This window comes from Lethenteron reissneri, chromosome 34 (assembly GCF_015708825.2).
Source record: "Lethenteron reissneri isolate LAM-NWPU_2019-01 chromosome 34, ASM1570882v1, whole genome shotgun sequence".
In the NCBI taxonomy this organism is placed as follows: Eukaryota; Metazoa; Chordata; class Hyperoartia; order Petromyzontiformes; family Petromyzontidae; genus Lethenteron; species Lethenteron reissneri.
The window spans coordinates 2,246,776-2,266,091 of NC_083812.1; the positions used below are offsets into that span (position 1 = coordinate 2,246,776).

The 19,316-nt window shown below is 49.1% G+C and overlaps 1 protein-coding gene across 1 annotated transcript; it reads right to left on the reverse strand.

Moving 5' to 3' along the window:
* Positions 1-1,631: 1,631 nt before the first annotated feature.
* LOC133350532 (beta-microseminoprotein-like) lies at positions 1,632-9,877 on the reverse strand. The gene is made up of 4 exons (XM_061564908.1): positions 9,840-9,877; positions 8,274-8,388; positions 6,142-6,259; positions 1,632-3,589 (listed from the first exon to the last, which is right to left on the reverse strand). Exons 1-4 carry the CDS (start codon positions 9,849-9,851, stop codon positions 3,460-3,462), a joined length of 375 nt encoding a protein of 124 aa, XP_061420892.1. The 5' UTR covers positions 9,852-9,877; the 3' UTR covers positions 1,632-3,459.
* Positions 9,878-19,316: the final 9,439 nt, after the last annotated feature.

The following is a 19,316-nucleotide window of genomic DNA, read 5'->3' on the forward strand; positions in this document are numbered from 1 at the left end:
GTCGTATCGACTGCAAACTTGGTATAGGTATGTCATACTGATGACAATACTATATTTAGTTCATTAAAAATATTTTAAACAATCTTTTTTTAAGGGTCTAATTGTCCACGCTCAACTCACGTTGCCTGTAAATCACCACGGGGTCCCTTACGTTGTGGCAAGCTGCGGGGCCACTTCCTGGAGTCGTGGAGTTCTGCCATTACGAGTATGGTACATTTCATTAAAGCGTGGTTTTATTAATTGATGGCGATGGTGGTTATGGTTAGCGGGCCATGGGTGGAATAAACCCGATTTTTCCAGCGGAAGGCATCGGGTTTTTTCTTTAATACAATTGAACCCGATTTCGGGGAATTAAAACCTGGTTTAATGAATACGAAACTCTGATCCAAGGCTTAGGCTGCTTCCTCGTCGGTGCTGCTATTATCGTACTCGGGGCCGTCGGGCACGGGGTAGTCGTAGAATGCGGCGGGCAGGTTGGTCGTGATGAACACGAACTTCTCCACAATCGTGGGCGCCAGTGAGTTCCTTAGCTTGGAATGGATGAAGCCCATCGTTGAGAAGTGCGGTTCTGCAATTATAACCAATTAAACCGGATTTCTCCCAATCTCAGATGATCGGGTTTAATATAAAAAGACAATTAAACCCGATTGTAAAAAACCGACTGTGCCACTCTTGCAGCGGGCTAAAGGGAGGAGCGGTGGGAGAGCAGTGGGGGGAGCGGTGGGGGAGGGCGTGTGGGTTGACGATCGAGGTGGCGGTGCAGGGGGCGCGGAAAGCGTCAAGTGTGTGATGTGATATCAATTTGACGGATGATGATGGCGATGAGCAGTGTTTGGTGGTTGATGCTGCTGCGTTGGCAGTGATACACATGAACAAAAACTCAACGCATTCTTCAATAACAGTGCCTTAACATATATATAATAGGCGACGTTTCGGGCAATGGCCCTTCTTCGTAGCATAGTGTACGTGTTATGTTTGGATTCTCACGAGGCCCCATGGTCTTAAGTGCTGTTTCCAACCCTTATTAACAACTCCATATCACTGGCTTCTCTGTGGATGTGCTATGAAGGGCCATTGACCAAAAGTTGCCTATTATAAAAGACAAGATTATTATTGATGATGCGATGGTGATAACAATTACACGGCTGATGATTAATTGATCAATTATTTTGATGATAAGCATGACTTGACAGTTGGATGCAAAGTAAGGATATGAATTTGCAGTGATGACAATGATTAAGCGACATACGTTTTCTAGCAATTACCTCATTTAAAAAAAACGCACAAATAACAGGTAATAAAACATACGTCTTTATATTTTAAATAGTGCATAAGAACGCGCAGACCTTTGTTAATCCACTGCCGGGTCAATGTCTCCCCACGCCTCAACAGATCCTGGGCCCTTTGCCATCACCAACGAACAATGACCAGTGTGGTGAAGTATGGTCAGACAACCCACACGGACCAACACGGACTGAGGGGGGGGGGTAGCCTTCGTTCAGAAGTGGCTTCACAAAACTAGCTGTGCATTATTACGTAACATTTACATTTCATATAGTGGACGGAACAAAAACAATAGTTTGAAAAAAACCCACCAAAGATGCAACACCAACAAAAACCCCAAGACAATAGAAGCTTAAATTGACTTTAATTGAAGGATGATTTTGATTAGAAATCATAACCTCGTGACAAATCATCAGGAGAAAAAAAAACAAGCGCAACGCATACCCTGCAGTCGCAAGTATTTCCAAAGATACCACGAGTGCTCCGTATAACGTTTGTTACGTATGGCTCTGACACCATTCTGTCCGGTCTGACGTCTCGCCAACGTCCGCCACTTGGGACGCGCCCCGCGCGCGGAGTGCCACGTTCTAAAGTTGCCGCGTGTGCGCATTCGCGGCCACCCACTCCTTCCTTCCCTCCCTCCCTTGCTCAACGTTGGAATTTTCCGGCTGAACTTTCCGTCAAGAAAAAAAAAATTCTGGCCTGATAATTTTCTCCGTTTTTGTAAAAAAAAAATTTGGTTTTGAACAAAAACAATATACAAACACCAAACAACAATAAACTTTTTTTTCCGTTCCGGTCGTTTGAACATGGTGATAGAACAGTTTTTTTTTTTACACTTTTGAAAATGTTATTTAGTAACGTTGTTCGAGTGTTTAATATTGATACCCACAATTCATGATGATTGGAAACACAGAGCCCTTGCTGTGTGCCATGATATAGTGGTAGTCCTATGAACTTTGGGACAAAACTGGCCAATGCCTTACCCAATGGGCCCTATTATTACACCCATCTCGTTGGGCGATGTTTATATATATATGGTTGAATTGCTAACGTTTAAGTAAATCATGGAATCTCACAACTTAGCATTGCAATTGACTGATGTAAAACAATCGTTTTCTCTAAACAAGACAACATATCCAGAAATTCGACATCGGGTCACAGATTTCAACATTGCTTCGATTGACAATTATCCACATCAGATGAGACAATATATTCATCAACATTCAAATGGTTTACCCACAAAAATTCCACTCACAGTCTCTCAGTCTTTTATTATTGCATTGCTACACCGGGATGTTTGGGCAATTCATTTATTGAGCGTTTGGCTTCACGTGGGAGGGAAATCGGAGGACCCGGGAGAACATCCCAGCACGCCTAGGAGATGGGTGACATTCCACTTCCACGTCCTGGTCACAAGTTCGTAGCACGGCACGCCTACAACACGTGGCAAGACCGCCACGAACTAAGTGCCGAGCCAGGCTCAACCCATCCCTCCTCGTTCATCAGAGGCGTCAAAAGGGCGGCATGCAGACCGGGGCCAAACAACAACAAAAACAAACTTCGCCATCGCACGCTGGAGTCAACGTTGTTAAATGATCAGAGTACAATGAGGACATTTCCAAATAATACTAGAGCTCCATCAAGTGGGGGGAAGGCCCCATTTTGCCAGCCAGCAATTGCAGGGCTGAACTTTACAACACAATTTAAACCTGAATCCACATCAGAGCGCATACTTTCAAGCACAGCAGCAGCAGCTGAACTCGGTAGCGTAAACCACCGCTACAACGGAACCTGTCCGAAGCTATGCGAAGCATCGTGCGGTAAAGGGAAGTGTGGGGGTTTATTGCACCCACCACCTACGCCCGGCAGGAGATGGGCAGTTATATCAATAGCATCTACATTCTTACATTACACCCGCTTGACACAATTGAGCATTCGTGTGTAAATGACACGCAACACCGTTGATCGGTCTTTTGTATCAACGTGGCTTTACGTCGGTAATTTGTGATTCGTGATGTCGATGTGTTTTGCCCATCTCTGCCGAGTGGACTGGGTGGGGGGAGTGCAAGCGGCGGCGAGGGGGGGGTCAATGATTAGCTGAGCATGCGTCACTGTGTCACGTTGTGGCTGGGGTCGTGAGCGAACCCGTGGTGCCACCATCTCTGGGGCTGACTACGAGAGAGACATGTGCTGGACGTAGCACTTCTCGCTCGGGTTGTTCTTCTTCACCAGGTTGTATTTGCACTGGTCCAGGTCCAAATCCAGCCTGCAGTCTTCCGGGAACATCACCGGCTTGCTTATGCTGTTCGCACGTAGGGGATGATGGGGGGGGGAGGAAGCACGTTACGTTGACATCCACTGTCTGAACCAGCGGTCACTTTTAAGGCGTCTCAAATCTCAGACTTTGCTCCGTGATACTTGCTTCCATGGGCCGCTATATCACGCGAAAAGGGTTGCATTAAATGCGTCATTTCCGGACAGTCCCGGGACATTGTTTTTGCACGCCTCTTCCATATAGAATTCATTTGGTCTAAACCTGCTCGTACGATTATCGGAATATAGGGCACGCTAATGTAGGATGATTATGGGTAGGCATATATATTGCTCGTTCTTTCGTGGTAGTGCCCTACATCGACTATCTCTACAACAAGCTATCCCAGCAGCGTTCTGGAAAATATCGAGTGCGAAATTAAGCGCTGGCTTACCCATTTCTGCAAGGAGTTTTAATTGGTAATTTGGTCTCAGGACCAAACAATTAAGAATATAAAAACATTGCTCTATTGAGTTATCGTTCAAAATTAATTCCAAACATGCACCCCTTTGCTCATCCACGGCTGGGTGAAGGTCTGTCCGTGCCGTGTCGGCCATGGGTGGTCGTTTGACCATACTTCACCCCGATGGTCAGTGCAGGTTTGTGAAGGGGGGTAAATCAGGGCCGGTTCAGATAATAATCACTCGCCACTGATGTCGGCGGTGGACGGGAGTCGAACCGAGGTGGCCGGGTTCACGGTGCAATGCGGCTAAACGCCGCGTCGCCACCTCTCACCCCGTATAGCTTCGTTATAACGCTAACGCCATCGCTACTTTGGCAATGACCATACTTCACCGCGCTGCTCGGTGCGATGTTGATGAAGGCAGGAAGAATCGACGCTGCAGCATAATACGCCGCGATAATACGTTATGCGTTTTTTTTTGCTGCACTGCCCTCTGCTGCCCGTAGCGCAGCCTCCGCAGAAGCAGCGCTGATGGCCCATCTCAGTTGGGGGCGGGAGACGCGCGCAGGGAGCACTAAACTCGATTATAAACTTTTGTTTTATTTAAAAAAAATTTACCCGGTGTAAGGTGCAATGAGCTACATAGCTGCTGCTTTTTTTTAACAGAAGCGACCTGGATGTCATAAATGGAGCTCAAGGAAGTGGCTCATCGTCGTGTAAATGCAAAGCAAGCAGCGAAATAGTATAAACGAGCGGTGGGAGCCCAGAACTCGTTCACACAGCGCGCCTATTGCAGCGGCTGCAATCAAGGGGTTGACATCTCATGGAATAGGTGTCAGGGTCGCTCAACTCCCAATTCCCACCTGCCAACCACGCCTGATAGCCGGTGGGGGGGGGGGGGGGGGTGATGAGTGGGGGAGTAAGTCGGTGAATGAGTGAGTGGAAGAATGGGTGAACCAGTGTGTGCCCGGGTGAGTGAGTGACTGAGTGGGTCGGTTAGTGGGTGGGTGAGTGACTAAGTGGGTGGGTGAGTGACTGAGTGGGTCGGTGACTGGGTGAGTGAGTGACTACGTTGGTGAGTGACTGAGTGAGTGACTGAGTGGGTGGGTGAGTGACTGAGTGAGTGATTGAGTGGGTGGGTGAGTGACTGAGTTGGGTGGGTGAGTGACTGAGTTGGGTGGGTGAGTGACTGAGTGAGTGACTGAGTTGGGTGGGTGAGTGACTGAGTTGGGTGGGTGCACCTGGTCTGGCACAAGCGCCGTGGTGAATGGCGGCTGTTGTTGTTGGGTGGGTGAGTTTTGTTGTTGTGACTTGCTGTGTGTTGGTTAAACGCGGCGTGGATGAGACGAAACAGTCAACCTGGGAGACTGGGCACTTAACACGGGCGGAGCAATCCGCAAACCGTGGCAATAGTGATACAAAGGTGATAAGGGGGTGATGACTTCTTGCGATCAATGAACGAATGAGTGGAGTGAATCAAAATGTGCTGGATCATCGATCGGCCTTACCAGAATGTTGAATGTAAAAAAAACGATGCTAAAGGTGAATGCGCAGGACTGCAATGGCTTTCTGGGGTCACTGCCGGTGGAAAAGTTTCCACACGAGGGCGCTGCAGAGAGCCCTTCTACTCGAGATGGCCCCGTGAGTACACACACCGTACAACCCACACACCGCACGCGACCTGTCCCGTCGAGTGTGTGTGTGTGTTGGGAGCCTGGTAAAATAACTAACGATGGAAGTAAATTAGCGACAGCGCACGAGGAGGCGACTGGGCGAGTGTCTGGAGTCGTGATGCGTGGAGTGCGCAGCGATCGTCAATCAGCCCGTCCGCTTTACTTTATGGGGCGCAGCGAGGGCAGAACTGGATTGCTACCCCCCACCCCGGACAGGACAGCGTCTGGTGTCCGCGTGTGGCGAGTGAGCGCGGTGCGTGAGTGAGTGAGTGAGTGTGATGCGTGTGGTGCGTGAGTGAGAGAGTGAGTGAGTGTGGTGCGTGAGTGAGTGAGGTGCGTGAGTGAGTGAGTGTGGTGCGTGCGTGCGTGCGTGAGTGAGTGAGTGTGGTGCGTGAGTGAGAGAGTGAGAGAGTGTGGTGCGTGAGTGAGTGAGTGAGTGTGGTGCGTGAGTGAGTGGAGCCTCGTACGACAAGCAGCATTGGATGCCGTCGGACGTGCAGTCGCAATTTTCGCACTGGGAGCTCGACCATTTGAGCCCCAATTTGCGGAATCGCCCCTCGTGAAAGCAGCCAACGGTAGACAGCCCTGGGGAAAGCGCGCACGTGGGCCAAAGTCAGTGACGCGCAGCCAACAGCGGATTAACCCACCACACGCTCCTCCTCCTCCCAAAAATATACTTACATATGCTTGATTTAAAGCTTTCGTGACTGCAGGGATTCATATTCTTGGTTCTTTCGGTAAAGTCACGTAGAAGGTAAATATTAAAATAATATTAATATATAGTTTGATATCAATATTATTGTTTTATTTCCCTTCTACGTGACTTTACCGAAAGAACCAAGAATATACTTACATATGATAATTGGTTCTTTACCCTTCTATCTGGCAACAAAACTGACACCTTTTTGCAAGGAGTCATGTTTGCATAGACCGCAATACCTGCAGTCATAATACAAACAAAAGAACATAACTCTGATAATGTGCACATTATCAGAGTTATGTTCTGTGCACATTATCAGAGTTATGTTCTTTTGTTTGTATTATGACTGCAGGTATTGCGGTCTATGCAAACATGACTCCTTGCAAAAAGGTGTCAGTTTTGTTGCCAGATAGAAGGGTAAAGAACCAATTATCATATTTTTACTGGCAAATGAGGTCCCCATAGTGTACTTACATATGCTTGAAAATTGTTATTTGAGCTCAGTAATAGTAATAGCGATTGACAGCCCTTTGCCAATCCACTGCTGAATGAAGGGCCCAATGTCACGCCGTGTCGGTCATAGATGGCGAATTGTTTGACCATACTTCACCACGCTGGCCATTGTAGGTTTGCCAAGGAAAGCATCGCAGGATTGGTTCAAGGGCGGTGAGACAGTAATTCAGCAGTGGATTGACAAGGCGGCTGGAATGTACAATAATTCATAACTATCTAACTTTATTTACGAGGTTATTGCTCGACGTTCTCATATCATCTTCACTTTACGTGTCATCGTCGTCGTGTCAAATATCCCTTAGTCATGAAGCTACCCTCGTGACCATACTTCACCACCCTGGTCCGTGCGGGTTGGTGAGGGAGGAGTGGTTGGGGGGGGGGCGGAGCCAGGACCAGTGCACACAATCACTCGCCACTGACGTTAGCCGGGAATCAAGCTCCTCGTATCGCTACTCATTCCGTGCAATAATAATAATACTAATGCAATTTTATAGAGCGACATTTATGCAATTGCATTCCACAGCGCTGTACATCAATTAGCCAGTCCCTTACACAGACGATACAAAAACAAAACCCCACTTACTTAGCAAATCATAACCCGAAAAGATGAATTCACAAATAACAAGGGTGGGGGGGACGCACATCACAAGAAAAAAATAAGTTAAAATAAATCAATCCGTTCGATCTCCATCCCCTTTAAACATTCGTTTCACTCGACTCCCCTGCAAGCCACTCTCCGCTTTAGTCACCACTACCGACTCCTGCCCATCTCCCTGCCCAGGGGTCTGTGGCTCTTTAATGACCCCTTCGTGACCGTTATTTATGGAAGACAACCACCGACTCGTGTTCTGCACGCGCAGTGTGCGTTGCGCCTCTTGAAATGCAGAGTTGTTGTTTTAGCTTGCCGATCCCCCTGTCCCAGCGCGATGTGTTTGGTGGGAGTTTTACAAATCTGCACGTGAACCACCAACTCGTGCCCCCGAGGTAAATCACTTTATGACTGCATTCTTCAGTAAGGCATCTTTAGCATAAAGGTGAGTGCAGTGTTAATGCTCGTGGTTCAGTGACTTGTCCTGATACATCAAGCAAAGATCTCCCGTCTAGCCTATTCTGCTTAAGCAAGTGCCAGAGTAGTAAGCAACCTACGAAGGACACCTCCACACCGCCCTTGTTTCCACCGAGTGGAGATGTTTTGTACACGCAGTGCCAGGTACTCGTTTAAGGCTGAGTCGACCAAGGGGAGGCTCGGGACCGGTTCAGATAATCGTAACTGCTGTTGACCGTGAGCTGGAATCGAACCCGAGTATCTGGGTTCGTAGGCGCACTACGCCACCGCTGCCCACCACACGCACACCTGTGTGCGTGCGTGTGTGCCCACTGACCCACCTGATATGGGTGACTTGATGGATATGGTTGGTCCGTAGTTATGGCAATTTTCTTTGTCTACGCAGAGTACCACGGCTGCTCCCAGGAGGAGCAGCAGGAGAGTTGATAAAGTCCTCTGTCGGGGGGGTGGGAGGTGGGAGAGACGCGGTCGCGGTCACACGCGGCGAGGTGGGAGGACAATCGTTTTGTAATGAAGTTTCATGTCTTAGCGATTTATCCACGCCGCTGATTTGTGAGAACATCCCGGCGGTTTAACCAGCAAATTAAAATGACTCGTTTCCCTCGCGCCTCGCTGCAAAAACAAAACAAAAACCCGCCTCGTTCGTTTCCCGACTCGGGCGCCTGCCCAAGTGGAGTCGGCCTGCTCGCTCCCCTGCACCGCATTGAGTTTCGTCCGAGTTCCCCGCTTTCCTCCCATAGCAACACGAACAAAAGCACAAGACTGCAACCGGTATTGGCCCAACATCCCAATGCGGAAACATTCCCTGCGAACGACTCGGCAACTTCGCCCCCCTAACTGCAAGAACGTAGCAGGACCGTCCTGAACAAGAGTCGCAAGGCCCCGTCAGACTTTCCTCGGTTAACGAGCGCGAGCGGAAACGAAATGGGACATTTAGTTTGGACCTAATTTGAGCTAAATTTTAAGATAATTTTTTGCTACTGCCCCAGAGTGATATTTGTATTGTATATGTTTGGCCGGGCCTCTGATATACATAAACTCTATATCTGTATCGCGATCACATTCGTCCACACATTACGGTATTAACACATTTAAGGTCCACATCAAACGCAAGCTCCAGCTGTGAAATAGGGATATTCAAAACCGCTGGCAGGCGTTGCTTTTACAGAATCGTGATCGAGTATTAGGAAAAGGTGCGCGATACAAGTCAATGCCATCTGGAGGAGATGCGTGTGCTATTGAGTAGGCGCATGACTCGAAACGTCGCCTATTATCCATGCCTTCACCAATCCGCATTAACCCGCGTGGTAAAGTATGGTCTAATAATCAATAATCACCCCACTCCCCCGACCCGTGGAGGCGCCTTCGTCCATCCTCATCCAGCAGTAGATCGACAAAAGGGCTGTACACATATATATACTTATGTATGCATGCGGCGACAAAACCATATACGTATATATTATTTTAGTAAGCACGCACCTACCATTCTAAAGGATATCTTCACCAGCGTATGTATTTAAATTGTACAGAATTAAGTATATTGATTAACTCGGTATACGAAATTTGCATCCAACACACACATGTATCGATTATACCCGCATGCAAAGACAAAGATCCCACTTAGCGCGTTGTACCTATGAAGACCGGCAGGGCACACGAGGGGGTGGGTGGCCAGCACCACGCCCGACCCCCTTTGTATCCCCAGTGGCGATGTTTACACATCAGGTACTAATTTGAGGCTGAGTCGACCTAGAGGGAGGCCCAGACCCGGTTCAAATAATCGTCGCTGGTGTTGGCCGTAAGTGGGAATCGAACTCGGGTCGACGGGTTCGGAGCTACACGTCCGCTACCCGCATGCACGCCCATACACACACACACGGACTCACAGGACTAACCATGTTGCGAAAGGTTTCGTTGGATCTGCAGAAAGAAGTGACCGAGTGTGGATCCGGGATCCTATTTATATCCTACAGGTGAAGGCACGGATCAGTTTCACGAGTATTATTTGTTTATTTATTATTGTGTGTGTGTGTGTGCGTGCCGGTGTGTAAAGCGCTCATGGGATTAACGTTGCATCGCCACGTCTGCATATCGACGACGATCGCCTAGCCGCTGACATCACAAAGGCGCCGTGAAAATTCCGTTACGTGTCGCACAACAAAGACAAAGGTGTCCCCCCCCCGTATAGCCTCAAACAGACTGTCGGGGGCAAGTGCTGTTCGCGAGCAGCGCCGATGAAGGGCGGCACGGCGCACGAGGGGGTGGGTGGCCAGCACCACGCCCGTCGCACAACACGCAGAGGCACACACACACACGCGCACACAGACACACACACACGCACACACACACACACGGATGTTCGAGAGCCTGGTGACGTCGTCCGCTGAATCCGGCTCGCGATGATAAAGTTGCGAGTTCCTCTTCTGGCCGGTGTCGTCGACTTAGTCCATCATCCCACCGGGGTCGTTTCAACGAGTACCACTTTGTAGGAATGTAACAGGAGGCCTATGACTTTGGTTAAATCTGACCAGATGGAACCGTCGGCTTAAAAGCCGCGCGGTTCACTCTGAATGGAAATACTGCGAGTTTTACTCCTGGCCGGGGTGGTCGACTCAGTCCATAATTCCACCGGGGTCGTTAAAATACGTACCACTTTGTGGGAATATAACAGGGTCTCGACTCCGGTTTCATCTGAGCAGACGGCACATTGGTTCAGCGCGTTCGGCACGCATTTGGAGTTCCAACCTCTGGCAGAAAAAAAAACTCACCCCATTATACCTCGTGGGTCAATAAAATCGATACTACTTTGTACGGAGGTAACAAGGTCTACAATTGGGACGGCATATATAGCGTACACCTGGTGACGGCGATTTGATCTGGAAAAGCGGCATGTTGATCAATGCCGAAAACTCACAGTAAGGGGAGCACTTCCCAACCATCTGCGATCAGATTGTTGCGCGTCAGTCGACAAAATGTGTTTCATTCTGAGAGCGGGAAAGATGCCAAATGTAGCGCAAGCCCAGATATACCATGATGGGGTTTTGTGGCCAGTGGCCGATTATCTGAACCGAACCGATCTTGGGCCTCCCCAAGGTCGACTCAGCAGACCTGGTGCGTTGTGTAAACATCGCCACTGGGGAGACAAAGGCGGCCGGGCGTGGTGCTGGTCACCCACCCCCTCGTGTGCCGTTCCGGCCTTCATACGAGCGCGCTAACAGCCCTTGCCACAACAGTCTGTTAAGTCTATAGGGGTATATTTGTCTTTGTTGTGCATTCAGTGACCGGGCGGAGACGGTTGGGGGGGGGACGCCATCAAATCACGGGTGGCTGAAACCCGGATTCAGACCCAGGCTTTCACTGGTGCCGGATGAGTATCTGAGAGACACCTGGTCCCCTCGACTGCCATAACTCTTAGTTGCAGTTTATTCTGTTGAACCAGGCGAGACATCAAAATAGAAGGATACGATAACTAGCAGCAATGCATTATAATTATTGTTAACCGTGGGCGAATATTACGCAACTTTCGTGAACACGGATCCAAGGATTTAATGCGGTGTTTCTGGAATGCACAAATAAACATGTTTTGTGAATTTCATTCTTCACTGCGACTGTTGATTGATGACGGCACAACCAGATCCGGGAGACTGACGCAACATCACCAAGCCCGTCTCCTAACCCGCTCTGCTCCCCTCTCTGCTGCATGACATGCTAGCGACCATCAGCTTAATCCCCCCTCCTGCAAAGGCGTCGTGGAGTGAGGCTATAGGCTCACCGTGTTTGCAGTGGGACGTTACATTCGGTGCAGTGGAGAGGAATGTTCGAGGCTGTCTCGACGTCATGATATTAAACCGATTCATGGTGATTGTAATTATAACAAAAAGTATTTTATACATAATATATTATTATCACATGTTTATCTATGAACACCACAGTGGAGTACAATAACTCATTTTCAGGAGGGTGCCGCTAAAGTTGGGTTTTTATTTTCAGATGGCATTAGCCAATTCATTAGCGTTAATACGAAACTAAAACTATTACAAAAATGTTTTCCCAGGTAAGGCCGACTGAGCTATATAGCTCTGTTTCAGAAGCTACCTGGCCACAGATGATAGCTTAACGAAGTGGCTTATCATGTGGAAATGTATAACAGCCAAATACTCTAAACGCGTGATGTTGATTCTAAATGTGGAGGGGAAAACCTGAGAACCCGCAGGAAAATCCACGGGACCACGGGGAGAGAGAGAGACACGCAAACTCCAAATATACAGCAGAAGGCGTCAGGGTCGGGATCGAACCCACGACCTCCTGTATACCAGGCGAGGTAGTTAACATCTCCGAGCCACCGCGAGAGGAAACCGGAGGACCCAGAGGAAACCCACACGCGCGAGGGGCAATCCTCTCTTCCCGTACAAACACAATGTTAGATTAATAATAAATGGTAGATTCTAACCCAAATCACGTAAAATATTTACACAATCTAACCCCAAAAAAACCTGTTATCGATATTGGTCGCGAAAACCGACGTGTTAAACTTAACGGTCGATTACTCGACACTTTCTCTACTGCCCTCACTTGGCCGGCCAGAATATGGCACCTCTTGAACAACCATGGGAGTTTCACAGCAATTTGTGTGACCCACCAACGCCTCGCTGCCTCAATTACAGGCCACGCGCGTGCATAGCCACCACCACCGCCAGCCACCACCGCCAGCCACCACCGCCAGCCACCACCACCGCCGCCGCCTATTTGCTTGAAGTCCCTTCCATGGCAAGTTCACGCTTGAGAAGAAAGGCGTTTGAACAGGTCCACGCGACTTACAACTTGTTTTTCGGCTGTCCGGGGACATGCTCACGGCCGACAGATTCGGCGTCACGACGAGTCACTCAGACCGTGGGCTGACGTCCAACACCGCACCTGGGCACGGAACATTCTAGAGAGGTCAACAGGTGAGCATCCGCTCGCCAGCGTATACGTGCCAGGGCGCACGATGCGACAGCCGGAGGGTTGAGGCATGCCACAGGCGTATCGTTTACATCAACAGCGTGTAATCACACGTCACGAAAGACACCCCCAAAGGCAAACATTTCCCGGACAGCGTTGAACAGACTGTTGAGATAATAATTGCTGCGAGCGAGCACCTATTAAGGCCGTCACGGCATAAGCGGTACGCGCGGCCGTGTTTGTCTCCCCACTGTTGTTGTTGTTGTTTACACTCCGCACCAAGTAGTCGCTTCAAGTCTGAATCGACCTCGGGTAGGTCCGGGACCCGTTCAAACGTTCGCCCACTGTTATCGGCCGCGAGCGGGAATCGAAGCCGGTTCGCCGGTTTTCGTAGCGCAGCGCACGCACCCTGCACTGCAACCACGGGAACGCTCAATCCGCACACACAATCTCACATAAATTAGGATGAGCTCTGTCTCGGTCACTTGCGACACAGGTACACACACTTACACGCACAAAGGCATGGAAATAGATGGGATCACTGGTAGATCACGGAGGCGTGCAGCAGATTATCATCATGGTGATGTTTTGGGTAACGTTAAATACACACGCGAAACGCGTTGAATAAACAGGGCGAGTTCCTTTACGTCCTGAGCGCGATTCGCACGCAGTGGGCGATTTCAGTGCCGGGTCTGCTACGAACGTCACGCGCAGACACGCGACGCGTCCGTGCGTGGGTGCCAGAATACTTTGTTAGGCGATGTGGGGGGGGGCGACAGTTTTCTTAGCAAGGGTACCGAGTCTGAACTTCATGAATTGATGAATGGAAAAAAACAGCAAGGATAATACATGGTCGATGACATTCAGTTAAAGAAAAGTCTATGCATTCGTCAGCAACGACAGGGGAAAAATATAAACTTTGATCCACCACCTGCCACTGCTTGATTTACTTTCAAAAATATATATATTTAAAACGTTTATCTTATTTTACCAGGTTAGGCCCACTAAGCTATATAGCTCTTTTTTCAGGAGCGACCAGGTCACAAATGATAGCCACACGAATATTGTGGCTATCATTTGCGTGGCCAATCCATTCGGTCGGCGCTTTTGCAGTGATAGAATAGAGTCCGTGAAACATCGGAAGGTTTGCGCATGCCTCATGTAGCCAACAAGAAGCAATGCCACAATGAACAACCGATGGAAAGCGCATGGGGACGAGCTGTTACGGGTTAGAGCGTGGGGTCTAAGAGCATGGAATGAATTAAAATAGCTCCATTATTTCCACGACTCCTTGTACGGGCAAGTCCACGCCCAAACTAAGTGTATGTTGGCACGACGCAGCTACTTTATAGAGCGTCATTTGGGCCTTCATATTTCACGCAGAGCGCCCTGCTCGTAGCCCCCCCCCCCCCATCGAACCTCGCGCCCAGCCCTGGCTACGGCACCGACTCGTGGCGCTTCTCGTCGTTGTCACACACACACACCGCCGTTGTCACACACACACCGCCGTGGTCACACACACAGCCGTGGTCACACACACACACACACCGCCGTTGACACACACACACCGCCGTTGTCACACACACACACAGCCGTGGTCACACACACACACACCGCCGTTGACACACACACACACACTCCGCCGTTGTCACACACACACACAGCCGTGGTCACACACACACACACCGCCGTTGACACACACACACCGCCGTTGACACACACACACCGCCGTTGTCACACACACACACACAGCCGTGGTCACACACACACACCGCCGTTGACACACACACACACACTCCGCCGTTGTCACACACTTACACCGCCGTTGTCACACACACACACACACCGCCCTTGTCACACACACACCGCCGTTGTCACACACACACACACCGCCGTGGTCACACACACACACACACCGAGGACAGATCGTCCCTCGCACGTGTGACGTGGCTGTCTAAGGTGTCACACACTTTCCTTATGAGCCTCGCGAGGCTGCAAGTGTGTGGGCCGTGTGTTGTGGGGGGGGGGGGTCTTTGTTTGACCTACTTAGGCTCATACAACAAGCCACGTGTGTTTTTGGAGGTGTCTCTCAACAGCAGCAATTATATGCACGTATGTTGACCTTCCTTTGTACCGTACCTAGACATCCGCGCTAATCGGAGGTGCGGGGAAAGAACTACAAGCTAAACACACACAAAATCTGTTCTAAGGAATTGAGGTTTCAATCGTCGTTTTAAAGTGCATAGCTCCAGTGGCTTCCTAATATCGGAAGGAAGAGCGTTCCAGAGGATTGTAAGGCGGTTGCGTTGGACCCTCCAATTCACACACACAGTATTGGAGGGCTCTTGCCTATGTACACGTGTGCCACTTGCCAATCCACTGCTGGATGAGGTCATTCTCGTGGAGATTACCGAGCATTATTCTACCACGCGTCATGTCACCTTGGGGTGGCGTTGTCAATTGAATTGTTTTCTTATAATTTCCAACTCTCAATTTTTTGGCCTCCGTTTGTAAGAGCTTGGATGACCGCATCGATTATTTCTGAGTCGAATGCTTTTTTCAGAGTCTACAAAGGCCAGTCACGATGGTAATTCAAATTCATTTGTCTTATCCAGAATCTGACGAATGTCCCAACCCCGCTTGCTCCCGTGGTTGGTGAGCCTCGAATTGTTATTCATTTTGCTACCAATTTTCTCCGCCACCAATCCGTACGCGTGAGTTAAGTGGAGAATGGGTGTGCAGTTATTCCGAGTGAGGTTTATTGTCCTCTTTAAATGGACGAATTATTGGGACGTCGTTCCACCGTTGCAGTGCGAGATTTCATTTCTGTCTAAATATGTATTGTTGCCTAGCCCTCGTGGGCCGTATCTATCGACAACATCATCATCATCATCATTATAATTGCTACCGTAGGTCTCTGGTTGGTTCTGCTCACAATGAGTCATGACTCGACTCTGCACGGACGAACATTACGGTATATGAAACACATATTTATTTATTTGGTATATCGCGTCATTCGTGCAAATTTCATCTGAAGACTAAAAACCGCTGTAGAATTCGTAACGCGAACAGATTTTCGTTTCAGAGGCGTGGGAAACCACAGCAAAAGCTGCCAGAACCGACGCCACGAATTGCCCGAGCTCTGCGGTTCTACGCGGCGGCGATGCTTGCCCACCTCCACTGATGAGCGGTAAGTACACGCGTTGGAGGAAACCCAAGTGCCCGAAGCACACCCAACGCGTTCATGGGGGGCGGCGGGTGCTGGGCCCGGAGGTGGCGGTGGGTCGCACTCAATCCCCATCCACAACCAAGAATCTACTTGCCGACACTCCCATTAACTGGCTCAACAACCTCACTGTAGTATAATCAGAGTAGTCGTTCCTCGCTATCGACAACGGCCATGCAAGAAGCCGCGTGCGGCTCTTTAAGGACTGCGTCGTGACGCCGTTATCCACGTGGCATCGCGGCTCTTGAAATATCGAGTTTTGTGCCGAATTCGAAAAATGCCCCTCCTTGTTGTTTTTGGTTGCCGAGCCCTGGGGCCATGCGAACGAGACCTGCGAATGCCGTGGCGAGTCAGGAGATGGCGACGTTGACGTTGCACGGGCAAGGGGAGAGAGTCACGCAACATTATTCGTGTTATTCAGCAACCGTCTCTGGACTCGAGCCTGAGCCGGCCACCACTCGAGCGAGCTGCTGTCACCGATGGCATGACCGCCGGGCTAATGGACACATTAAGTTTATTATACAAAAGGATTAGCCGCCCACTCGCTCGTGTGCTCGAGGGCTTTAGGCCGAGCTGTCGGTCCAATCGGCCGGGCCGCGAGACGGTTTCGTGATTGCACAGAGATCCGAAGAGTGCACACACACAGAGACAGACGCGCGCAGTGATCTCAAGAGCAAACACCGGACCAGTTCCCTGGCGCGGGTCAACCGGCGGGCGCGGGGTTCAAGCGCGAGACAAATGACCACGTCGCTCCGCTTTAACACGGCTCGCCTCTCGGAATTCTAACGTGCATAACATTAACAGTCGTTGTTATCTATTTAGCCAGAAGAGCCTCGCTGAATCTCGAGTCTCCCCTTAGTGTTTTTTTTATCACGAATGCCATTCTACGTTTGGATTTTTTTTGAGAATTCCATGATGATGACGACGAGATTTTCTGTTTGCACATAGTCACTTTAAGATGTTTTCTTGTTCATGGTTTTGTTTTTTTGTTTGTTGCGGTTGCACCCGATTCAAGAGCCGAATGGCTCACAGGGCTATACCTAATAAATGAAACTTGAAAACTTGAAACTTGCTTATTTGGGGAGGAAACTGAAGCAGCAGGAGAACAACCGAACCAGCGTGCGGGTTCTTATCGCCGAAGGGTTCCGCGTCGCCGCTGGTCACGAATCCACTTGCTGCGATAGCGTGTGTGACATACAGGGTGCTTCACAAAAATGTGAACACTTCCGAGAATTTGCAACAATACCGCGAGAAATGTGCCGCCTCCAGGCTCTGGAGACCACCTGGAGAAGATTCCAGGCACGCGTTGACAACGATGGCGAACAAGTGGGAGGCTATTTGACTTTTGGAAGCTACTAACATCACATTTGTTATCACGTTACGGTGTTATTATACGTTCTTTTTCCATTAAAAACGATAGTCCTGTATAAAAGTGTAACATTTTTTAAAGCACCCTGTGTATTGGCTTAATACCGCCTGACATCGATTGTGTTAAGTTTATTGTCATTCGATGAGCACGGTTGGAAACGTACGGTGCAAAAGGAGTTCAGCATATATTTCAATTTGACACGTAGGACGTCGCGACCAATATCCACAAGAGAGGTTTTGTTGTTGTTGTTGGTTCGGCTGTACAATTATCGTTGTTGTCATTATCGTTGTTGTCATCAACTTTCTATATCCCCTCCCACACCACCACCCACCCCTCCGCCAAACTCTTCATACTATATATTCTAAAAGGTTTGCTGGCTGGCTGCGCATTTATATATTGCGTTTCTCTGTCTCTCCTATCGTCTGCAATTGTCACGTCCCATGGACGGTCACGAGGACGGACGGTCACGGGCGAAAGGTCGTGCAGGTTGGTTCCAGCTAACGAGTAAAACGCAGCATCTGGTGCTGCTGCTGCTGCTGCTGCGTTGACAGTGAGGCACAAGCACAAGTAACAAGAACGACAATAACATACTCAACACGTTCGTCAACAACACTTCGTGGCCTTAAAATGATCAAACATAAAAAAATAGGCGACGTTTCGAGAAATGGCCCTTCTTCGTAGCACATAAATGCCGAGGAATAACTACATATGCTGAACTTCTTTCGCGCCGTACGTAGCCAACCGTGCGAATCGGAGGTGCGGGGGCAGGACAACAAACCAAGTAAGATACATTTTTGATTTAAAGCTTTCGTGACTGCAGGGATTCATATTATTGGTTCTTTCGGTAAAGTCACATAGAAGGAAAATAATAAAATAATGCAAATATTACAAAAATAAAAATCTTGCTGTGGATTTCACACCTGATGATGATTGCTTGTGTTGCAGTCGAAACGTCGTGAGAATTTTATTGGTTCATTATTTTTACTATTTTATTATTTCCCTTCTACGTGACTTTACCGAAAGAACCAATAACACAAGTAAGATAAGTTCCACGACGCACACGTATACAGTCCAAGCACGTGTGCATGCGCTGTGGTCTACCTTCGCCCCAGCATGTATAGTTCATCCGTCAGCATCTCCGAGTGTCCCTTTGCTTGGCCCCCAACTCAATCGACCCCGAGGCGAGTTTGCCCTGTGTGTGTGTCTGTGTGTCTGTGTGCGGTACGGATTGTCCGTGTCCGGATCGGAGCTTAACGCGCCTCCCCCACCGTCGTCTTGAAGGCGCAAGCGAAGTGCTCCAAGACGCGAGCGTCAGGGGCGGATCGCGCCGTCGCCTGAGAAGTCACGAGTCATTAAATGAGTCCCCTGACGATCTGCGTCGTTTAGTTTTTGTTTTCAATTTTAAAATCCCGAGTTTGTTATCATTTACGATTAACGTCAGTCCGAAATTATCTGCCGCCTACCCAAAGCCTTCATTTAAAAAGGGGTAAAGCCGCAGGACGAACGCCTGCCCTCGTGATGACAGCAATTGTGCTGTAAAGAATTGCTCGAAAACCTATAATGTGTTCATTTTTAATTTTTCTCAAGGCCGAAAGCAGTCCAGAGATTGCTTGCTGGCAACGAATACTGTTTGATAATACAAACCCCGAAAGCCAATAGGCCGATGGACTACAATCATATTTTATTATATCTACGTGCGTAGAATGGAGTTCTGCTCATAATGATATTCGCCTCGATATTAGACTCATCAATGGGTGGATAGAGATGAGATCGGCTCGCGTGCAAAGCGGTGGGTGAGACCGTGAGAGATTGAGACTTCATCCAGCA